Raw genomic sequence first — 24735 nt, forward strand, 5'->3', positions numbered from 1 at the left:
TAACCACAACAAAAAATATTTCCTTCCCCATATTTGTTGGAAGATTTGTCTGGATTGCCTGTCTGCTTCCCGATGCTGATTTTTTCCAACTGTTTTCTGAGAGCATGCGAAGGGAAATGGAACATGTTGACGGCAACATGTGTGAAAACTGTGCAGAAATATTCCTTTCCTGTTTGGGTCATTTTAACATCTTTACCGCAGCACATTGGATCCTGTTGTAAAAGTACCAAATGCAAACCAGGTCATCTTGCAAACATCCCCAAAAAAAAATATCACAACCACAAGCTAAAGCCGGCGGCCTGTCAAACAGGAGAGCGCTGCACACCCAGCCAGGCGGAGCACACCTTCTTGATTACCTGCCAGGCCGCGCTCAGGGACAAAGGTGTCGGTCGTTGCCAACGACGACTGTAAAACTGGTTTGCTGCCGGAGCACAGTTGTTTTTGCCTTGAAGGTTTCTACACGTTTTGTACTTGAAGCAAGTAGACTCAACTTTTATCACTATCACCAGTCTTTACTGTACCTCTCTCCTTTCAGAGTTGATGAAGCGTGTGTGTGAGTGTGAGTGTGTGTTTGTGTGTGTGTGTGTGTGTGTGTGTGTGTGTGTGTTTCCGTGCATGCCTTCACATGTCAGTGTGTGTGCAGGCATCATACACCGGACTGACACCTAGTTTTTATTGTCACCTGATCTTCCTGTGAACCATAACACAGAGTCAGATTTATGGGAAATGATTTTTAAGATCCTTACTTAAAGGAAATAATGAAGCGTGCAAGACTTTGAATGGAAAAGTCACTTATTTGTTGGGAGTAAAACATGCGTCCACATTTGCGGGCTGACTCATGCAGTACAGTTGGGTGAAACCACAGCTATGTCAGCTGCAGCTAAACACAACACACGGACCAAAATAGGATATTAAAGAAAAAAAAGTTCACAGCTCCCAAACAAGCCCAGTCCGGCCGGGTCGGTGTTTACTGCATGCACATTTCTGTCAAGGGATTAACGAGGCCGACATGATTGTTTCTGGAGAAAGTGGACGTGGCTGTTTCCTTTTTGAAACTCGTTTCTGTTTTAAGGCCGCATGTTGTGTGCTGATAGCGTGTGATATAATCCACACATGTTCTACCAATGTGCAACAGATCCTCCGTTGGGAGAATGCATGTGGTTCATGTGGAGCTGGTTAAGATCTCAACATATAGTGACTCCACTGTCTTCACATTATAGAGGTTCAGGGACGATCCTTAAATTCATGTGCAAAAATAAAAAACCTTTTAATACATTTAATAGAAACTGAAGAGCTTCCCACATTCCATCCGTGTGGATCAGAAGACTTTGCTCTCGGCTACAAGGTGCTGCCAGTTGGAGCCTGAACACTCAGGTAACCCACTGTAATGCTATTCTAGCAAATTAACGGTATATTTGTCTTAACATGCATAACTGGTGTGCCCAATCTGATGTGTATCAACATGGTTTGCAGCAAAACTGAGCTGGAGGCCGACGAGCTGCAGGATCTCCAACCTGGCACGCGGTCTACTCTGAAGGAATGCAGGTGGCATGTTAGACCATTTGGAGCCCATGTGAGACACATTGGTTATCCTCTTGCTCATCCCTGTGTGAGCAGACAAACTGTTGATGTTGTCCTAATGAGTGTGTGGAATTTTTTGATTCATTTTATAAGAATTAAAAATGTTTGTTTTGGGAAGTCATCAGGTTACACATAAGTATTGTTGGAGTATTTTTTTTTTTTTTTTAATTTAGAATTGCTTTTATTTCATTGGAGGTTGAACATTTTTTGTGTGAGCTGTGACACGTAATGTTTGTTCATTTATTTATTATAATTTTTTAAACTTGGCCAGTTCAAATTGTGGCCTGAATTTTACATTTAAACGCTTTCCTCAAAGTCAGAGTCCATAACTTAACATTTTATCTAAGATCAGCACATTGTTATACTGTTTCAGAGGTTCAAGAAGCATCTCCGTTTCCAGATAAACATGCTTCCTACGATAGAAGAAATTGAGCAGTACTTTACTAGCTGTTTGGCTGTTGTTCACACACACACACACACACGCACACACAGCAGTCAGATAATACTAGAGGCAACCACACTCTTGTATAATGCCACACATTCTTAATAGCAAACTTGGTATATGATTATCTACACATTTAAACCAAACTGGCCACTAAAAGCAGCAGCGTGCAGGAAACAAACATGCATCAACACACACACACACACACACACACACACACACACACACACACACACACACACACACACACACACACACACACACACACATACACACACACACACAGAGGGGGAGAGAGAAAACTATATTGAAAACAAGCAACCACACAAGAAGTATTTTCTGTGGCACCGAGGAATGCACTGGAACAAACATGATACATTCTCCTGCCACCATGAAACCATGCAGCCTTCTCAGTGTGCTATATTTGGGGGGGGGGGGGGGGGGGGCTTACAGGGTTCAGGTGGAATACCAGAAACAGAAATTGGAGACGGGGTCCCAAGGCATCCCCCACCCCAACCTTCCCAAATACAAGACACATGGTTGTGTGAATCAGCTGATACATTTCTGTTCATGTTTCTGTGAGCAGGACCGTGTTGTGCTTTCTCCTGGTGGCTCCTTGGACTTTAATATCTTTATAACATCTGCCAGTGTTTCTTTGAAGGCCTCATACTGTGCTGGCAATATAAGTGCTATTACTTAAAAGTCAACTTCAGCCACAACAATGAAAGTTTTACCTATTAAGCTGTGTATCAGCAGATGCATTATGATGTGTTTACGATGTGTTGTGCTGAATGCAAACTGGCTTGGACCTTAAAGGACTGTTGAATTCCTCCCATTTAGCCTCCCGTCGAACACACACACGCACACGCACACACACACACACACACACACACACACACACACACACACACACACACACACACACACACGCACACACACGCACACACACACACACACACACACACACACACACACACACACACACACACACACACACACACACACACACACACACAATGCTGCAGTCATTTTGTTTTTTTTCTTCTAATCTATCATTTCCAAAACACACAGCTCCGTGCTTGTGGTGGATTAAAGGAACGTTGCCTGCTGTAGAATGTTGCTGGTCATGTTTCCAGTTTCTGTCAGATCTGTCAACTTGCACCTATTTGGATCAGGAATAACTTATGTATGGGGAGTGCCTCGTTGCTGAACACACTTCTGTCAATATACAGAGTGAGTCACTGAACCTACAGTGACCTTTTGTGTTGAATATAAAACACCTGCTGAGTCAAGAATCATAGAAACAAAAACATCCCTGTTTATGTTGTATTTACCTCCAACAGTGTCTTGAATGAACCCTGTAGGCCGGCCTGAATTGAGCGTCTGTCATTTTCACTCCGATGAATCATCTTCAGGAACATAGACGATCTTTGTCAATGGAGGTGACCGGCGTCACCTAGCAACCGGCAGCGACATACTATTACTAGCCCGGCGGCAACGTTAAAGGCAGCTAACGCGCTGTTTATAAGCAACCAAACTAAACCGTTTCCTTGTTTTAAGATAAATAAATAAGATAACATGGTGGTGAAACAGACGATACAGATATTCGGTCGCATTAAACCCGCTCAGAAAACTGCTACAGCGGTAAGTAACTGACTACAACATGTAAACACAGCGCTGTGGCTAATGCTAACGCTATGTTTATTAAAGCAGGCTCATGTTGGCGTTATATTAATGAGGCCCAGCCACGTAAAAGCACGCTGGTTTGTGTTCCCAGTTCCCCTGTAAACACACACCTGTCTGTTGTGTGTCGTGTTGAGTATCTTTTACACAACAGACACGTCATAGCAGCGAAAGCACAGCTGGAGGCCTCATGTCATCAATAAGTATGACTACTTCCCTTCCAATAAATCTGATAATATACAATACAGCACCTGGAGTTACACCTGTGTATTTCTGGTAATGACGTGCCACCATACCATGGTGACGTGGCCAAACGTATACCTCCTGTTTACTGGGTATATTTGGGCCAATACCAATATCAAACACTTTGAATTGAAGAGGCCAATATTTGGTATTTTGTGCTGATAATAAGTTTGTTTCCAGGTTTTGTGCACAACACATTTTCTTTGTTCCTACTTGAATTGCATTTCTGGATTATTGAAGACGTTATGTGACGTTGAAGCTGTTGTTTCCCAGTGAAAACCGATGCAGGATCGTCCACATAATTAATATGAATTCTGTAAACAGCTTCCATGTGAAACATACTGGACCAGCGTCTGATTTTTAATTTAGGGCTGTCAAACAGTGGCAGGTTTAGAATGTGATATCAACCAACCTACTGGTGTCGTTGCCTATTTATTTTAATGCAATGAAGTCCACACATCTACTACTATCAGATGAGAGCCTACTTTATTGGAGGTGTGTAAAAAAACTATTATTTACATAAGAAACATCCCTGGCAACACTCATATGCTCCCTAAAACTCTGTGTATTGTCTGAGCGTGGCAGCGGATGGAAGAAATAATCAAATTACATTGAAGGTTTCTGGCTTGAGCTGACAGCATCCAGTGAAATGAGATGAGCGCGGCTCCCTCCTTGGGGCAGTTTGAGGCTGTGACAACAGAGCAGTGGTCAGGAGGAGGTGACGCTGAAAAAGCAATCCAATCATTTAAGTCTTGTCTTTTATTCCTAAAACCCCGGGGACTTGTAATTGCATCAGTGTCCGTCGGAAACACATGCCAGAACATATGTTGAAGGTGGGGGGGTGTTTGGGATTGACCACGCCAGCCCTCACTTATAACGTCCTCCTATGCTCGAGCTCAATCTATATGGGTTTAATGCTCTGCAGCTTTTCTCGTCTCCCCCGAGGCGTCGGTGAGTGGAGGTGAAATTGCAGAGCTTGCCTGGTACAATGCACTGATCATGATTGCTTGCTTCGTTCCAGTGTTCTCCGCGGGATAAAGGCTTCATAAAGTCCAGCTTTTTATTTTAGGGCTTACATTATCCAAACCACATGTGGCCAAACTTATATTTCAGCCCCGACATGATGTGTTGTCTTAGTGTTTAAGTCGGGCTGCACTATACAATAACAGCATACAAACATAGAACATATAGAACTCTGACATGAGAGTGGTGAATGACTATATGGCTCCTCTATACATATTTAAATATCCTCCTGTGGTATATCCCCCATACCTAGCCCTGTGATCACCTGTAAGCCTTGTTCCAGTGAAGGACTCTCTGCTGTTGTCTCTGGCTCCCTCAGGTGTACTCTGTGGACAACGAGGAGCCGACAGGTGCTTCTTTGGAGTTTGTGGTGCCCCGGGACACTGCTGATGGCTTTGTTAACAACAAGAGGGAGTGCTACAAGTTCAGGTAATAGCCTATAATATCTGCAGATGACTGTACTTTACCTGTCTCTATCATTGACACTAGAGAGGTAGTATTAGCCAGGGAAAGCTTTTCACATGCTGTTCTAAATACTTTAGATGGGTCCTCTCTTTGTTGTGGTTTTGTCTTATGTGCAAAAGATGCAGCAGTTTCTTCACAGAAATAGAAATGAGATTAATATCCACTACATGCAGTCTACATGCAGTGTCTTTATGACTTCACCAGTCTTAAGTGAGTACACTAAAACTGGGGGAAATCAAGGATCTTGTAGATGACATACGACACAGAGGAAGGTGTGTTGCCCACCAGGAGGTATGCTCTCAAAGTGCCATATGAACCCCATGAATAACTCGCCCACCAGTTCTGTCAGTGCAGAGCCGCTGTTTGGCGCTGGTGGTGAAAGCTGCAGCCTTATATACCGGACCCTCTGGGCCAAGCCATGCTTCCAAACCCTAAATTCACAGTTAGGGAGTCAGACGGCAGTGGACACCGAGAGCCTTCGGAAACCACAGAGCCTTATAATAGCCTGTGGAGGTTCCCTTGTACCCTTATAGAAATAAAATGTCCACATTTAACAATGTTCCTGGGCAGACTTCTCACATCACTCTCATCTATATGTGGGATGAACATGATGGGACACACACTCATCCACTTAGGAACTAAATGAACTGCTTCTTATTCAGTACTGCTGTGTTGAGCCTCGGATGTTTGAGATACACTATCAACATTTACTGTAGTTATGGTAGTCCATGAATGAGGTTCTGTTCTTTGTTCTTCTCACCTTTGTCCAGGTTTCTAAAGGTGTTTGATCAAGCCGTCGAACAAGAAGAGATATTTGAAAACATTGCCAAACCAGTTGCAGACAGGTAAAATCTTGCATTGTACGTCTCAAACTGACAAATGTAAATACATATTTGTATTTATTCCAGATAATGTGTATATAATGTCCTATTTTTCACCTGTACCCAGTAGTGCTCTTCTCTCATGTTGTGGTCGGGCGACACGGGGCTTAGCCATCCTTGTTGACAGGAAGTCAGTAAAGCTCAGCTTTCTTTTAAGATGGAAATGGAGGGTGTCTGTGATTTTTGGCGTGCTTCACGTACTTACACCACTAAGTGGGCCGAGCTGGCAGGCAAGATGGCACACTGTGCCATCGTGAGTGTGAGAACATTTCAAGCCACAACACAGAGCTGCTCAGTCATTTTAAGCTTTTGTTTCATTTGTCATGCATGAGGAACACATTCATTAGAGTAACCTGCTGAACACAAGATCAACAGCCCAAGTCATTTTTTAGGACATCAGTGTTAGCCAATTAAAGGCAAATATGTTTCCTAAAAAACAATGTATGGACTCATACAGAAAGACCCCTCCTGTGTTGTCTTAATTGCCTTGTTCAGGACATTTCTGGGTGTCAACCTCATTAAAAAACATCAATGTCATCCAAGAGGAAGCTACCAAAATAGTGGATCCAGCACCAAAAATACAGATATAGCAAGGCGAAACACCAAGCCGACAAAGCTCGTTCCAAAGCGAGAGTGAATTTGGGAGTTGGCTTTTCACCAAGCATCCCAGCCAGGCTTTTTTTAAAGGTGCTTTATATGAGATTGGGATCATTATTATTGCCTCTCAAGCTTGCACTAACACTGCTACCTATGCTGAGAGATTTAACAATGTTTACCTGAATCTACCATGATCAACAGATACATATCATGATTTAACACGCCGATGCAACGCTTACACACAGGAATAATAATGAATTATTAAAGTTTGAAATGCACTTTAGTTGTTTATTTTAGCCATAAGTTATTTTGTTGTGTCTTTGTTGTTATGACATCAATAAATACAGCAATCTCATTTTCACAAACTATTGCATAGACATTTATGCATTTTTAGAAACATTTGTTCTCAACCCACAATAAAGAGCTACTTGAGCTGCTTTAAGTTGCACTTTTCTGGCTATCAGCTGTAACTGCAGAGTACGGTGCAGAGCGGAGGCCGTGAGCTAACCATCGGGGCACGCTCATCTGTGCTAACATGCACTAAAATGCGCTGATGGACAACCCGATTATGTAAAGAGGCAAGGAGAAGCTCTAACCACAACACACACAGAGGGAGCGTGACTTCCTTCTCTGCTCGGGGAGACACTACACCACTGTATCGTTACGAAGCCAAAAGTTGTTTGCTGCTACGTTAATCGTCTGATTCTTGCATATTGCACCTTTTTAAAAATGTAGACATATTCTACACATTCATAAACACTATTCAACATTCGGTTCTTCCAATTAGCAGAACTGTTAAGTTTAGTTAGTTTTTTCATGACCTCTTAAGTCCCGCCGCACACTTTCCCTTTATTTCGACAAAGTGCTTACGTGTCGTCAGAGCTTTGCCTTTTGCTTTGGTGTTAAATCAGGACCGACATCCGAAAGAGACAGCAGCCAAGAGGAGAGGGAATTCACATGGAATTTCCTGTGATCAAAGTGTTGTGTTGTTGTTGTTGTTGTTGTTGTTGTTATGTGAACAAGGTTCTTCCTTTCCTTCTCCGCTGTCCTCCTGGCCCCGTTTAGGCCGACCACTTCCACTCCTCCCCAGCCTTCTTAGTCACAATAGGGTCTATTTGTGGAATCCCACAATCGCTTTCCGATTAGAAGACGCATAAACAACATGGTGAGACGTCCGGATTGGCTGACTAAGGACTTGGATGTATTTGACCTGACTCACATGGGTTCACTGACTTGGGTATTGGGTTGCCCTCCCCAGCCAACCTTTGAACAGTCCCCCCTTTGTTGTGGCAGATGGTAAACATCAGGTTAAAAAGTTTCAGTCACAACCGGGCTACGTCTTGTCATATCAATTTGAGCTTGGCGTCTTTTAGTCATTGATATGACTGCAGCCTAGAGGACACTAGTCATCCAGTCTAGCCATGACCAATCTGTCTCTCCAGTCAGACATTTCTTCATCCACTGTCAGCTCCTTGACCCCTCTGCAGGATCCCCGTTTTCTAAATTCCACAAAGTTTTAACCTTTTTTAAATCCAGTCTCACCACAGTGAGTCATTTCCTATTGAAATGTGCTGCCTTCAAACACAATGACAGGAATAGGCCCAGAGGTAGGCCTCATATCCTCGCTACAAAAAGTATTGAAAGAGATTATGACAGGAACTTCAGCCGGGACTGACGTAGACGAAGCTCTGTTGATATTCACATAGTCCCGTTTACAGAAGCACGTCTGGTTACAGCAATCACAAACAGAACCAGATCTGGACTGACAGAATGTTTTTCCTAAAGCCCCCGTACTCAGGAAACATTTATTCAGGTTTAGTCAGGAGTCCCTTTGAGTCGCAGCAGTTTCGCTGTCACCGCACTGAAACTGCACGCAGGCGCCTATCCTCTCAACTAGCAATAACTGTCAGGTTGTTGTTTTGCTTGGTACTCTGTCATACTTGGCGCACATCAAGTTTAGCCAAAAGCTCTAACTCGTTTAGTTGCGCACTAGTCTCCGTCTCTGCTGTGGTGTAACCGAAACCGTTCATTTCAACCCCAACACAGTAGTTTAAAAACAAACCAGCATTAATAGCTCCAGTAGAGGAAGAGCCAACAGAATGATGCTGGCCTGGCAAGGCAAACCCTCTATCTGCGTTTTAATCCCATTTCACAAGGCTGTGAAACCTGTAGCCCAAGTTCAAAGGAGATCGGAGGTCTGTTCGGTTTTATCCTCAAAAGATTGGACCGACTGCTTCTCTTTAAAGGAACAGGAAGAGCAAGGATCTTCCGGATGATGTGTTGCCAATCTCCAGGAAAGCTGAGGTGTAAACAGGAACAAGCATTGGGAGGTGCCCAAGCCTCAGTGGCAGCGCATTTAGGCCGCATCATTAGCACTGATATTAAACTAAACACAGAGCCTGTGTCTTTTCTCCCCACTGCCAATCACTGGCCATGACTCACGGAAGATTAAAGCGACGCCCGATGGCTGTCCAACCAACCACCACTCTCATAAGTGGACGTAGTGTTTTATAGAAACTGACATGCTGTTTTTTCCCTCGCCCTTCTCATGCAGGGTGTGGAATTGTGCAGTACACAGGAAGGGAAACCCACACACTGCTCTAATACTGGCTTGGCAATTCCTTTAGAATAAGTGAGAGGCTTAGTTTTGTTTAGAATTCGTCTTGAAAAATATAGTGTCAAGATATCCTTTTCCTTGCAATTGGCACGTCAGTGAGCACAACGTTTCTCCTCACCTTTGATCCAACAGTGTGTGTCAGAGGCCCCTCTGTCATTTTACTATTTCTTCCTGGTTTGTTTCCAAGACAACGGAACAGACGTTTTTTTATCCCACCTCATGACTTCATGAATACCGCCGTTTTGGGTGTTCTTTCATTTAAACAGAACTAGATACCATTGGTTTCCATGGTCCTGTGCACGTGCAGAAAGAGCAGTCCGGTGCCAAACCCAAATTTACCAGGCCCTGCCTAGTTGAGTGGGTTTGGGCCTTTTCCTTCACTGGTACTCGGAGACATTGCTCCCTCACCGGCAGACGTCTGTCGCCAGAGCAGTCCTCCAGTCACTGCCATCTTTTCCTGTGGATTTAAAGTGTCAGTTTCAATTCACTCAGACGTGTCTGCTTAGGGATATATTTGACGGCCCCTCGCATTCTTGCAAATGAAAATAGTGGTGTTATAGGAGGCACACGGTGCAAATCACTTAGGTTTGTAAGTCGATGTTCAGTGAGTCTGTATTTTTAAAGAAAATATCGCTCTGCCTTGTTGGCAATCAATTATCTGCTTTGTTGTTTCGTTGCATATATTTAGCCTTCTAGCAGACACCAGTGATCACACGCTGGTAATTATCTCACAATATCCCAGCTGTTTTATATCTCATAACTTTCATTAAACAAGTGTTATGCCAAGAACATCTACTGTCCTTGTAAATGTGCTTGTCTTGCAACATTAAGTCAATTTTTCAGTGAGAACGAACATTGCCAGTTTGATTCCAGCCAGGGACCTTTGTTGTATATCGTACCCCTCTCTTTCCCCCTGTTTCCAGTCTGCCTCTTCTCTATGAATAAAGTTCAAAATGCCCCCAAAAATCTCTAAAAACCAAAAAATGTAAGAAAGAATTTTTAATGAAATTGTGCATTAAACCTCTCCCTCTGTGTGTGTGTGTGTGTGTGTGTGTGTGTGTGTGTGTACAGTGTGTTGGCTGGCTATAATGGCACCATATTTGCCTATGGCCAGACAGGCAGTGGGAAGACCTTCACCATCACAGGAGGGGCCGAGCGCTACAGCGATCGTGGCATTATTCCCCGCACCCTCTCCTACCTGTACGGAAGCTTCACCCAGGTCAGCACAGCAGGGCTAGCATGTTTTCTCACGAGTACAACAAGGCCACACATGGTAGCTATTTTGTCATTCACATATTTTTATGTGCTTTTCAAAGTTCTCCCTAATTGAAACCGATTCTCGAAGACCTCTCCACTTTCCTATTGTGGATGATTACATGGACAAGCCAACGATTTGTTTCCCGTTGACAACTTGTACTCCGATTACTGGCGGATTACAGCAATGACTAGCCTGCAGTGCCAGCTCCTGACCAAACTATGCTGTAGCTGAGTTTATTCGCTCCAAACCAGTTCCTGGAACCACACCTATATCATTCTTTTGTTTTTACGACATTTCAAAAGTGTGCTTGAAATTCACTTGACAATTGAATGGAAACATGGCTATTGAAACATACAAGAGAAATGTTAAACAGTACCCGGCCATCTCTCGCAGTCATCCTGCATTTCCCTGGATCTAAATTGAATTGCATTTCTCACCAGTCTAATCTTACAGACTATATTATGTTGTGCTTCACAGGACAGCAGTATGGTTTATACCACACACATCTCCTACTTAGAGATCTACAACGAGACGGGATATGACCTTCTGGATTCCCGACACGAAGCATCTCGACTGGAGGACCTACCGTCAGTGTTCATTTTATTACTGTAACTTTACTTTGTTGATGCCACAGACATCCAGTTAAATAAAACAAATACTAACAATAAGAGTCTGATATTTAGCCTTGAGGATATGAGTTATAGATTCACTTTTTTTAAACAAAAAGTTAAAAACACCAATCATCCCTTGGCTCTTTTATTCTCCTAAAAATGCTTGTGGGTTTAGCCGAGCCTTATCCCTGAACAGCCATTTGTCAGCCCAGCGAGAGGCTGTTGTGTGGTGAAATATGGAGACTCTAGTATTTATCACCTCACTACGAACTGCCAGCTGACATAATGAGACTGGGACAGCAATGGATGTGGTCGACCTGGTGGCAGACCCTGCCATTGGAGTGGAGAACAAGAGGTTCATGTGGAGAAATTGCTTTTCATAGCTAGTCGCTGCTGCCGCTGGTCTGAGGGAAACTATCTATCTCTTTTTCTCACACTCTCTCTACGCGGTCTCCTGCCATCTTTGAAACTGTCCACCCCTTTTCATTTTGACTTTGTTTGTCTCTTTCTTTGTAATTATAAATTATATCTTGTCTGGAGGTTTGTCTGTGGATGATGTTATTTTTCATCATACGCAATACTTATTCATCTCAAACTAGACTTGGGTCTTCCAGGCGAAACATCGTCTCGGTACATCATTTTGGTGTTTGTCTTGTACTTTCTTGTACCAGTTCCATTTAAGTTTCTTCCCTCCTTTTTCAACGAGGATCCAGCTCAAGGTTTAGATACCCACAAATCACAGTCTTCTGTAAATAGACAGTGCCCCATGTTAACCATGCTGTGGCCACACTTGCTGAATCAAGAAGAAGCTGTGGCACTGACAAATGTCTCTCTTCTGTCTTTCATTGCCTGCCCCTTCTCGTCTTTCTGACATTCTTGCTCATTTTGTTTGTTCTTGTTTTACTTCTTCGTGTCTCCATCTGTGCATTATTTCCAGCATTCGTTCAACATTCCACCCTCTGAACATTTAACAGTCGGTATGTCATCCATTCATTCACCAGCTCATTTTTTACATTTATGTAAAATACAATAATCAATCCTTTTTTTGAGTTGGTGTTTAGGAAATAACCCTGCTAGAGTACAGGCCTTTAATCACATTAAGATTAATACTGTTTTATCAAACTACCTCAATTACCTTCACATGTTAACATAATTGTCCACATGTGTTCTCCAGTCATTCCACCCTCTTTGACATCTCAGTCCAGTAGCCATACTGTCACAAGCCTGGTGGCGTGATGGAAATGATGTGGTAAGCTGATAGCAGTCTTTTCAGCTGCATCTGTCCAAGCACACTGTGTTTCAGGGGATTGATGTGGGCAAGAACCAATCACCTGTTTGTTTTGAAAGGGCTGCCCTGTCTGTTATCAAGCTATGAACCCCCGGATAGATAAAGCACATGTGTCTGACTTACTTACAGATGTGGTTTGTTTGGTTTAAAGCCGTGCGAGCCAAAGCGATGTGAGGGAAATGGATGACATAACTGACATGATTAGTTTCTCATAATTGCTTCAGTGTTGGATTATTTGGGTATTAACTGGTCACTTTTCTATCCTTCACTTCAAGTTAATTTATTATGCTGGAATTTCCTTCAGCTGTGTTTTTTTTCTCTTTTTCAGAAAGGTGCTAGTAATGGAAGATCTAGACCAGAACATCCATCTCAAGAACCTGTCCCTGCAACAGTCGGCGAATGAGGAGGATGCTCTCAACCTGCTCTACCTGGGTGACACCAATCGTATGATTGCCGAGGTAAGACTGAGGTAAAACACAAGAGAATAATAACCCTCTTGAAATGGGTCATGTCGTTTTCCAGGGGGTCTTACACATAAAACAAACAATACAAAGCAACAACATTAAAGTGGCAACAGATGAAAACAACAGACAGACCTCAAAAAAATGAATACAACCATTAAATGGCCCCAAAGGAGCCAAGAGTGGATGTTTGTTGATGTCACTTAAACATGCACAATAAGTCTGAAAATAGGACATGAAAGCATTCTTACACATCCCTAATGTCAAAGAATGATGGTGAGAAGGTAAACTATCCCAGTCAGAGGGAGCCTGAACCATAACGGCTTGTTTTTCATTCACTTTTGTAACTGGAGGAATGTAGAAGAACATGTGACTCCGTTGATAAGTGGAAGAATATGGTACAAATAAGTGTTGGTTGGACACATAACAGAATTATATTCATCAACCGATGAATGATGCACATGTTGTACATGATGAGTGGGAAAAGGACATCAGATTACACATCCACAAAGGTTATTATACACTGTTATTTCAGCTACTACAAGGAGCTTTTCGTTTGTTTTGGCGGCCCCTGTGGAGAAAACCGGTAGTGTTTCCAGATCACCATAATCCCCATTTTACTGCAGCAGGTTTGACAATATGCCCTGCAGTCCTGGTTCCGGTTCTCCTCAGCTTCCACACTCAGCAAAACGACCTGGGCCTCGATCAGCAAGGCGTCTGTTGTCTCCCAGTGGGGAAATAGCCATTCTTCTCAATGATGGACTCATGCATCAAGACTATCTCATCACCAGTTAAAAGTTCCTCACAGTAACTTGAGGGGATCATTTTGATAAAAAAGCGTTATGCCCAAGTATTTCATTATATCAATGAATGCAGAAAAGAACCATTGTTTAAAAGCCAAAGAATTAGATTTGGATGAGAAGCTCTGGTTTTTTACCAAAGACCATTCACAAGTCCCGCCCCATATGTCGTGTTCCTAGTAATGCAAAAATACATGACCACTTCCACAGTAAGTGGCATAAATGGTATTTTTTGTCCACGGAAGAAATATTCACCGTAGAAGGCTACCTTAAGACCCTTCTAAAATATTATTTTGGTGCCCTGTGGTCCCTTTAACCATGTTTTTTCCCAGTAAAACCAAGCATTCTCTCTGTAATTTCTGTTTATGTTGTGGTGGTTCTTTACTACACTCAGACACCCAGACTCCCCAGGCTGATGAGACATGTGGTGGGTCAGCTTTTGCTTTGCAACCTGAGGTTTGAAGCAAAGGGCTGATCTCACCTTGTTTACTCTTGTTGCTAGTTTGTAAGTGAATAACAGAGAGTAAAAGTGAACTGGGTAGTCAGTCTGAAAATCAGAGACTTAGGGAATTTATTTCTGAGGAGTATTTTAAAGTCAGTTTTTGAAGTGGCTGGGAGTCGTCAATGAAACAAAACCAATCCACAGGAAATATTTATGGGATTGAAGATAGATTTTCTCCGGAACTCGGAAATGCTAATCACGTAGCGCTTAGCCAGAACGTTGTTTTAAATCTATCTTGAGGACACACGTCCAGCATCCACTGCTGTTAAACCTGGGGGGATATTTGAGTGGAAACACATCCTTGGATGATCCATTTGTCTGGAGGCATTTCACAGTTCAGCAGAAGCCCACAGCGTAGTCCACCCACACGGAGACTTTTGTGAACTCATCCTCTCTGGGACTTCTTCACAAGAAGGTTTCTCTTGAGCCCCGAGCAAACAAAGAACCATCAACATAGTCAGTTTGTCACTGCCAGAGTCATCCCAGAAGTCCTCGCTCCACATAGACTTGAAATAAAGTTCACACTTTTGCTTTCTTTCTTCCCTTGCTCCCAGCCATGTGGATAAAAGATGACACATCCATTGAAGCCGCACTCGGCAGACCATGAGCTCACTCGCTTTGAGACTTGGCAATCCCCTCAGCTTTTATTGGACAGGAAATAAAATACACCTTCTCAACTCCTCACCCTTCCTTCAACCTCACCAGGAAACATTTCCTCTCATCTGCTCTTTTGTTCTGCGTCCCTGTTTTACTTCTCCTCACATGTGGCCCTGGCTCTTTCCCCATTTCTACATCCTCACGACCTCGTGGACTCATGGGGTTGAGCAGGGTGCATAGCACTTCGCTTTGAATTTTTGGAATCGGTGACCTCTCAGCGTTTCAGGGTTTGTAGCACCAGATAGCCCCTTTATGCTGACCCACTGCAGCACTGTGTGTGTGGTCAGTTGAGAACACAGGAGAATAGAGGAAGTGCCTCTAACGAGGTTGCATTGTCCTGATGTTTTTTTTTCACAGCCAAAACATACTTTAATGTCCCTGCATGGAAACTATTTCCTCTGTGGCCATGAACACACAGTTCATAACCATTTAAATAAACCTACTGGGCCCGATTTGTGCACTTGTCTGTGCACTTTTTAGTTTTCATAGGACTCCTAAAGAAATGTTTATATAATATCATTTCTCCAAACTGTCTCTCAGCTGGTGTTCTGTCCTGATGGTGAGTTAAGAGCCAACAGTCACTCCTTATCTCTGGACAGCTGCCAGTGTATTTGACTACTTCTAACTGTCATCCATGAGTGCTGGTACCGTTTTCCACTGTAGTAACAGTCACTTAAATATCACACGTCGCTAAATGCAGCCTAATACAACACCTGCAATAAAGCCTCCCTCAGCCTTGAACCCCCTGACCAACGCAAAACGGAACTGAACAAACATAATCGTGAATGTGATCGCGTTTCTCAACCCTCCGTTTACATTTTTATTGAAGTTATTATGGTATAGTTATTTTAGGAATGTAGCACTGATATTTTTTTTATTAAAATAGAAAGAAATCTCACGTACCATGGTAGCCCCCCCATTTGAGAAACACTGAATTCATCATGCAATGGCTTAAAAAATACAGTTCAACATTTATATTGTCCAAATTGGGAATGTGGGAGGAAACTGGAGTACTTGGAGTAAAACCACGGCGACACAGAGAGAAACGCACAGCAACATGAGCCGAGGTTGGTGCGACGCTGACCTCGCCGCTACTACTGTGCTGACCCGTACTCCTGACAGCGGACTCACCTCCTCCACCTGCACATGCTGCTGTGCTCCTCTGAGGACGATTAGGAAGAAGGCGGCCAATATACCTGCGGAAGTGGGCCGTGACCTGGAGCACATCTTTCCCCCGACGGCGGGAGGCGGCCTTCTTTGCAAGCTGAGCTGATAAGTCTTTGATGTGGGCTTGTAAAGACTGAACGAGGGCTGCATCCACAACTGGATCCTGTTAAAATGTTTTCCGATGCCAGCAGGCGCCTGCTGCCAAACTTCTTCTTCTTCCAGGTCTTTAACGGCTGCCTTGCACACTTTCTTGGTGCTCTTCACGTCCAGGCAGAGCTTTCAGTGAAAGTGAGTCCGTCCATCGTCTCTTAAGGTGAGACATCATCCCTTCTGGACTCGGTTTTGGAGAGTGTGATATTTGGTCACCATCAGCAGGGATCTGCTCCGATTGTAGACTCAGTGGCAGCAGGATCTGCACACTGTTTGAGGTTGGTCCATAGTGACATCGCCTTCCTTCTCTAGGACTTTGTCTGGGGCAACTTTTTCAGATCTTTCAATGCTGAAGAGGAGTCAGCAGTTGAGCTATGAAGCGGCTACCTCGCACGGTAGCTGGATTCTCATGAGATCACACAAAAATCCATCTTGTCAAGCTTCAAGTAATGTATTTGTGTCCGGAACTATTAGCGTCCTGTGACAAACTTCTAGTAGCTGCACAAAGGCAACAGTTCAAAACAACAATGGCGGCTCCTGATGCCGTAGCAGCATCAGTTAAACTGGAGAGTATTTCTTAATTGAAAGAAAGAACACTGTAGGCTATTTTTCGGTTTTGGTTTCGATTTTCGAAGAGTTTGATTGACAGATGGTTCCTCCTTCCTATGATGGCTTCTCAGAATTAGAATGAAAAGACATTAGCAGGCTAGCTACATCGATCTGGGAATCGCCGTCATAGGGCCAGAGGAACGACGGAGGCTGTATTGGCGAGGCGACTCTTTCATTGTTACAATCTGCAGTGGGAAGTGGTCTATGGGAAACTAGTACATAGTGGTGCATGGTGGTACCTCTGCTCTGAAGGATGAGAGTAGGTTACTTTCTGCCATTTATATACAGGTGTCAACCTGTAAAGTCCAAAAAGGCCTGCTGACTTGGACAAACTTACAGTACAGGGCACTTATCAAGGTTTGCCCAGTGGTTGGTTGGAGTGGAGTAGCTGTCAGTGCTGATTCTCCAACAGGGACACTCCATCCGTACCCTTGACCCTTTATTCAATCCTATTAGGTATGTGATCCCTTGTCAACATCTAAGGGCTGTTTAACTTTACTTTAAGGCATACCCTGAGGAGCGCCGTGGACCTGTGCAGAGTGAAGGGAATTTGGACCGGTGAAAGAGATGACAGCGGTGGGTTAAGATAGTGAAAGATCTATTGTGAGCTGTCATGACCCTAACAGGCAGGTGTTGGCACATTTACGCCAACAACAAGTCAGGGTCAGCGCACCTCTTTTGGAATGAGCAAGCTGGTATGTCCACGATGAAGTCTTCAAGCAGAGTTAAAAAGGAAGTCGTGCCAACGTATCGGACCCATGACCTTTCCATAAAAGGCAAGGAATATCTGCTTTGATCAGAAACTACTAGCTGAAGTTAAGAGGTGGTTTATCATCTGGACAACCCCTTTGTTCTAGTAAAAATCTGTTATTTTGAACATAACATCATGAGTCCAAGCTGCAAGACAGAAAGAAGTCTGTGATCAGCACTGTGTCAGTCAGTATCCATTTCCTCTGTTTATCCTGTCACCCCATACTCCTCTTGTTAATAAAGCTTGTTTGTTTGTGCAGAGTGACTCACACACTATTTCTGTCTCAACCTGACTTCTGCTGTTCCAGTGAAAAGCAACCTCAGCTTTTGTAAAGCTGCCACCATGTGTTTACTGCTCATGGGTTACACATGGTGTGGCTTTGATCTTCACCCGCGGGAGCAAGAAAAAATAGGAATCAAAGGAAACATGCTTTTTGTTCTTTCAATCTTTACCAATTTTAGTGGATTGAGAATACTCTCCGTACCCGAGAATATTACATCATTTCCAAAATGTTGTGTCCCGTCTCCAGACTCCGATGAACCAGGCATCCACACGATCCCATTGTATTTTCACTGTGCACTTGTGCCGACGAGAGCCAGGCTCGGCCACCGTGCGGCGCTCCAAACTCCATCTGGTGGACTTGGCTGGATCGGATCGAGTCAACAAGACCGGCTTGAGCGGGCAGCTGCTCACCGAGGCCAAGTACATCAACCTCTCCCTCCACTACTTTGAGCAGGTATCCACTTCTGAAACTGTATTTTTAAATTAAAAATAATAGATTGAGCAAACAATTTAACAAATATATTTATATAAATGATGAAATGCATTTACTGTGTGTGATTTGGCTCAGCAAGCGTACTGGTCTCTGCATGAGATCTGTGAATTCTTCTGATTATATTTTTTTGAATTGGATCTCCATCTCACCTTTTTCCCTGCTCTCTTCCTCAGGTGAATATCGCTTTGTCAGAGAAGAACCGCTCCCATATTCCCTACAGGAACTCCATGTTGACCTCTGTGCTGAGGGACAGCCTCGGGGGAAACTGCATGACCACCATGATTGCCACAATGACAGTGGACAAGAGGAACCTTGATGTAAGGAGGGTGTGCCTACTGTAAAGCCATGTTCAAACACAATATTCTGCTAGATTGAAAAAAAATGTGGAAAAACAAGGTTTTTGTTTGCTATATTATATGCCCTTTGACCTTACAAGTTAGTGCTGTCAGTAATGATTATACTTTCTCCTGCAAAATCCAGGAAACAACATCTGGATTCTATGACAGTGTATAATGGCCATTGTCATTAAAAAAAAACAGATTCAAGTATACATTTACAAGAGAAAACTTGGATATTGTCTGCCATTTAAGTGGTAAATGTTCTAAAATGAAAAGAATCTCAAGATTATGGGGTCATAAATTTGCAAAAAAAAAAAGATTGAAGTCACATTTATGAGAGTTAGTTTTTTGTCAAGGAACCAAATCGTTTAAATCTGCTCGGCTGGATCAACTTCAGCGACGCTGATGCTCTATGCACTCATAGATACACTGACAGGACATTTATGGTGAATACATTCAAACAGATGGAGCTGATGGGTAGAGCTATAGCCACGGACTTGGTGCAGTCAACGGGAGGATAAATACACAGAAAATAACACTCATATTTGAGGAAATGCCTTCATTCCTTCATTTGATGAATGACATAAACAATACATTTGAATTGAGGACATCTGTGACAACAAGATTCATGTAATCAAGCATTTTCTCCTGCATCGATTTAGAGATGGAATGTCTTTTAAACAGCAATTCAAGAGCAAACAAGAGTCTCAGAGTCCATTTCAGTTTTCTCATAAATGTAGCATTGTCATCTCAGAGAATATCCATGAACATTTACGACTTTAATTTGAATGTTTTTTGGTGAATATAACTCCCTGCAATGACCCTTATATGCTGTTACAGGATTCTCTGGCTGCAAAAACAAAAGCAAAAACAAAAGCTTCTGCTTCGTAGAAAAGACTGGAAAGTCATGCAAAGAAAGTATATTCTTATAAATTCTTCCCAGAACAACAAACGTTCAAACATCTTTTTGAATCTCCTCTCTGCAGGAGTCCATCTCCACGTGTCGCTTCGCTCAGCGCGTGGCTCTCATCAAGAACGAGGCGGTAATGAATGAAGAACTGGATCCTGCCTTGGTGAGACAGCCAGACACCTCCTCAGTCACTACACATACCATCGCCTGGCAACACAATCACATGACAGAAGCATGACTTAATGTTTCCTTATGGCCGGACCCTCATAGCTCACTGAGCGTCAATTCATCAGCAAAATGAGTTGTAATGACATGTAAACCACCTCCTCTTTTGGTTTCCATCACCAAATCAGTTCTTCCAGCGTTGCATGTTATTGCGAAAGAAGCCGTTCTCCACCTACGACATGTGGACGCCTGTCCGTCTTTGTGTTCTTCAGACTGCTCCCTGGTTCCTGTTTGCATTCTCTCTCCGGCTTGTTTACATGCCTCTAGTTCTGTTATGGCATAATTCATCCCGATGCCTCACAGCCTCTCCAGAAAGCATCCAGCCGGAGACCGGTGTGTACACATGTCATTCTGGCTGCACGCATTCCTGCCCAGATGTTGTCGATCTGAGGACATAGTGTCACATTTTAAAAATGTGAATTAAGTAGCTATATACTGTGGAAGTAAAGAAGAGGCCAGAGTAGGAGACGGAGAGCAGAGAACATTTTTTACAAACCTTTTTGTTACATATCCTTATACATTATATAACGAGCAATAGGGAATGAAATGAAAGATTGCTGGAGCAGCTTAGCCAGGTTAGCCCTCCTTCACTTTCTCTTTTTACAATGCTTCACACCTTCCCCCATTGTGGTGTGCCAGGAAGCAGACCTGGTAGTTGTTTGAAAGGCCCCTCGGGGGGTATACAGTAGTAAGTCATCACAGGCAGATCCGGGTGGGAGGGGAGGAAAAGAATACAGCCGGGGATCAACTGCTACTGTATTACTGCTAGTGAGACTTGGCTGGCCACTTGCAAACCCTACAGAGGTATTTTTAAGAGAGTCTGCGGCCGGCCCAGTAATTGTGACAGTGTCTGGCTGCTCCCAATTGGGTCCGGCAGACTTTCAGCTCCAGGCAAACCCGAACGCCGCGGGCAAATTTCTTGTCTCCGTTTATGTCTCTTCAGTGCGTTTCTCATTTAGTTCGGTGCTCTGTCTCCCCCTCTATCTAGAGAAACGTGCAGCCAGCAGTGCAGTTTGCAGATTAGAATGATGTCAGTTATTGTGGTTTGGGGTGACACTCAGTCTCCCGTATTTGGCCTGCCTCGGTCTGAAGGCACACTGTCTATTGGACATGGCGGCTGTGGTCATTGATTTGGAACCTGGAGTTTGCTTTTCACAATCTTGCAGTCAATGTTTGGTACATCGTTCAGATCCCACGCTGCCGTGGCGGTCCTCTACTGTAGCCTACAGGCTACAAAACGCACTTCTTCACAGCGCCAACAGCAGCAACACAGTCATAGCAGACAAACATTTAACAAGTCTCGGGTAAGAATGAGGTGTTGGAAATGCCCTGTGATCATAATAAAGGCAGCCAGAGAGCACACCATATAAGGCTGGCTCGGTAGGTCTCTCTGCACTAAGGTCGGTCTTAATCCTCCATTTAGGCCGGGTTACCCTGGTCTACACCAATTTATGATATACAAGTATTGGATCTTTCTCTCTTTGGTGTCTTCTTAAGGACACTTGAGCATGCTTAATTTGAGTTGACCAACAACTTAATTCTGTAATTCCTAAAGGTTCAAAAAAGTTGATCTTAAGGTGTTTTGCAGCTAAGCGGAGGGGATTAGGAGGCTGGGTGCCCCCCCACCCCTCAAACCTGGACTCTCCCTTCACCTAAAGACACACACAACATGCTGCTTGAGAAGACTGCTTTGATTAGCGCATACCTGTGAGTCAAACAGAAGCCAGCCCGCCAGAGAGACGTGTTTGGGAAGCGGGTGTGAACATTCCTGCGGGTGGCTGCTCTCCCGGGATCCAAGACCCGGCCTTCGTAAGGACAGGGTGGTGGTTCAGTGCTGCTGGCCCTTGTCTAAAAGGCTTGAATGAGCCATGCATGTTATCATTTTTGTTGTGGCGGATAAACGGCCCGTGTTTAGGTGGAGTGGGAAGCTATTACTCCTCTTCCTTCATAAAAAGAGGCCTCATAATATGTGTATTTGTGAGAGGCATACTCCATAATACATATTCATCTGAGGTGGAACCCGTGGTTAAACTGCAGCGCTTCCAGTTTATTGTGGGTGGTTTCTGCAGAGACTGGGTAGTAGTCTGTTTGTAAAAGTTTAATGTTTCAAAACTTAATTGACCCTTAAGTCACACCCCACAGACCGGCCAATCATAGCTGGTCAGCTGGGTTTGTGTAGTAGTGATACTTGTTAGCTGGAGAGGTTGGAAGCAGATCTACTTTTCTAGAACGTTACATTTCTACGTAAACACCTGTGGAGCTAACAATAGCAGAATACGTTTGCAACTCATTAACAAGTCAGTGTTGTTTCTTCATGTCATCGTCTTCCGTCTCCATCACCAGCTGATGTGATGTGTTCACGTTTACACTGTGACCTGTAGCTTTAACTTCCATCTTTATCTTCCTAACGCGTTTTCACTTCTCAATCAGTTCCACATTCTGGATATATCCTTCAAACCCATATTGTTGACCCGTCTGTCTGCAGTTAGTGTCAGTGTGGGCTCCTTGGTAGCTCACTGTATAGAATTCACTGAAAATAACACAGAGAAACATGTTAGTTTTTCCATAAAAAACCTGCATGGTGCGTTATTATTCCACTGACTTGTGTTACCATAGGATATGCTGGCATCATCAGTCACATGGCCTGAGTCAGTCTTTATTCCGAGTGTGTGGAGGCCTGCCGCGGTGCTGTGGTACCAGTGTGGCCTCGGCTCTCTGAAATAGATTGCGCGATCCCGCTGACCAACAACCGGCGGTCAGCTTTCCAGGATGCAGCTGGGAGAATTACATCAGACCGACGGCTCCCAAAAAGAGATGCAGGGAGCGGCTCTGGTGTGGGATGGTCAGCTATGATGTTAAAAAATATGATCTGGGGTGGATTTGGGGTGAAATTTTCGTTGAGCTAAGTGGCACCCACCCAAAACCACACTGGCAGGTCTGTTTCTTCTCAAGAGCATCCTGAGTCGACAGTGTCTGAGTGTACGGCGGGTTTTCACTTTCCAGTCCAGAGGATGTGTTTGCTAGAGGCGGCGAAGCTTTGCTAAATGACATGACTCAGTCTGACCCTTGACCTTTTATTTCGTTTGTTGACACAACTTCATAGCTCCCTAGGCAACGTTGTGTCAGGAGTCACCACTTTGTGTTGTGTTTGCTCTCAGCCACTGAGACAGTTCCAGCCTTCTCGTCTGCTTTAGTATTTTGCATTGCGGTCAAATCCAGCGGTAAAAGCTAAGTGGGATTTATCCCGAGAAAGAAAGAAGTGGGTCATGTGAGACGTAGAACAATCGACACATGTTTTTTTTAGGTGGTTTTAGTGTGTTGTTTTGTGGTGTGATTTGTGCGACTTTCTATTACAACTGGTCTGGCTTCCTTTCAATAACTACACCATCTATTGATTTTGGTGTTGGCCTATCTTCCCTACCATTAGCATGTAATTGCACCTCTCTGTTTAAATATAACGTAGAAAGGGTCATCCTCTTCTTGCACCGATTCCCCATTTTGTCAAGGGATCTGGCAAATGAATGAAATGCCCAGCTAACATCCTGTACAATTAGTTGCAAAGAAGTAAGTCTGTAGATTGTAGATGAGGCTCATCAACCCTTATTATCTGTTATGCATGTGGCACCTTTCACATTCAATCAAGTTCAAGTAACAGCTTCAAAATAAGGGCACATGTCAAGTGGGCTCACCTCTAACCTCTTGGTCCTGGTGTGGATCAGGAGATTTAGGATTTAATCCTATTGTTGCACGAACGACAAAGAATTCCATGAGTTTAACATTTAATGTAAAGAATGGAGTGCTTGCCTTCAGAAGTGCAGAAGTAACGTCATTACCATCTGCAGGCGATACATTTATTTATAACTTTGCAGCTCCTGTTTTAGTAAGTCGTATAGATGCACAGTTGGTTGATCTGTCGGCGTCTTCGGACCAATCAGGGCCTCCCTGAGAGGAACCGCCCACTGCCACAGAGCGTCACCACAGTACAAGAAGCAGCCACCAAACGACTCTGGTAATGCGTCACAGCTTGATGGTCTCAAGATGGTCTTTAGATTCTGCAGTAGAAAGGCTGAAGTGACATTTAAAAAGATTGCACACATCTCGAGCTGGGGGATCAGTGAGCAGCTGTTTTGCTACGTTCCATAAGCTCTTAGCTTTGTTTAGTAATATAAGAATAAACAACTCTGTCACATGTCATAATTACATACACACAAGGAAAATAGCTGTCACGGAAGTAAAGTTTGTGATTTCACTTTGAATCGGCTGTTTAGGCTATAGGTGAGTGTTGTGGGTCTGGGTTAGCCTTTGTGCTAATGGGTTAGCTCACTAGCATTCATTCTTCGGAGGTTAACTTCTAGACCTCACTGCCGGGACATTTCGTTTTTTTCCGTTTTCTTCTTTGCTTTTGTTTGTGTTGTATGTCGTTTTCACGGCTAGGTTTTTAAAATGGCCGATGTTGACGTATGTGAACAATCACCGTACACTTACGTCTTTCCATTTCCACTTACGTCTTTCCATTTCCACTTACGTGGTTCCTCTTGTGCCGGGACAGTTCTCTGAAATCGGAGCTTAAAACGAGGTTCTAAGAACCACAAGCATTCCTGCAGTACAGTCCCAAGAAAAGGGCTCTCCTGCCTAAAATGTGTATTGGTGGATTAAAACACACAAAAAGGCTGGTACGCTAACTTTAAATGGTTCTGTGTC

General features: G+C 43.6%; 1 protein-coding gene across 2 annotated transcripts in view; it reads left to right on the forward strand.

Moving 5' to 3' along the window:
- Positions 1-3534: 3534 nt before the first annotated feature.
- kif6 (kinesin family member 6) overlaps positions 3535-24735 on the forward strand; it is a 59130-nt gene continuing 37929 nt past the window's right edge. For both annotated transcript variants that reach the window (XR_014597453.1, XM_084013737.1), the window contains exons 1-9: positions 3535-3667; positions 5292-5401; positions 6208-6282; positions 10604-10751; positions 11268-11377; positions 13018-13147; positions 18316-18522; positions 18735-18878; positions 19886-19972. Coding sequence is in view for 1 of the 2 variants with exons in the window: in XM_084013737.1 (XP_083869863.1) it covers positions 3602-3667; positions 5292-5401; positions 6208-6282; positions 10604-10751; positions 11268-11377; positions 13018-13147; positions 18316-18522; positions 18735-18878; positions 19886-19972 (1077 nt within the window). In the remaining variant the exon portion in view is untranslated. The remainder of the gene's footprint in view (positions 3668-5291; positions 5402-6207; positions 6283-10603; positions 10752-11267; positions 11378-13017; positions 13148-18315; positions 18523-18734; positions 18879-19885; positions 19973-24735) is intronic.

This window comes from Eutrigla gurnardus (genome assembly GCF_963514095.1).
Source record: "Eutrigla gurnardus genome assembly, chromosome: 7".
In the NCBI taxonomy this organism is placed as follows: domain Eukaryota; kingdom Metazoa; phylum Chordata; class Actinopteri; order Perciformes; family Triglidae; genus Eutrigla; species Eutrigla gurnardus.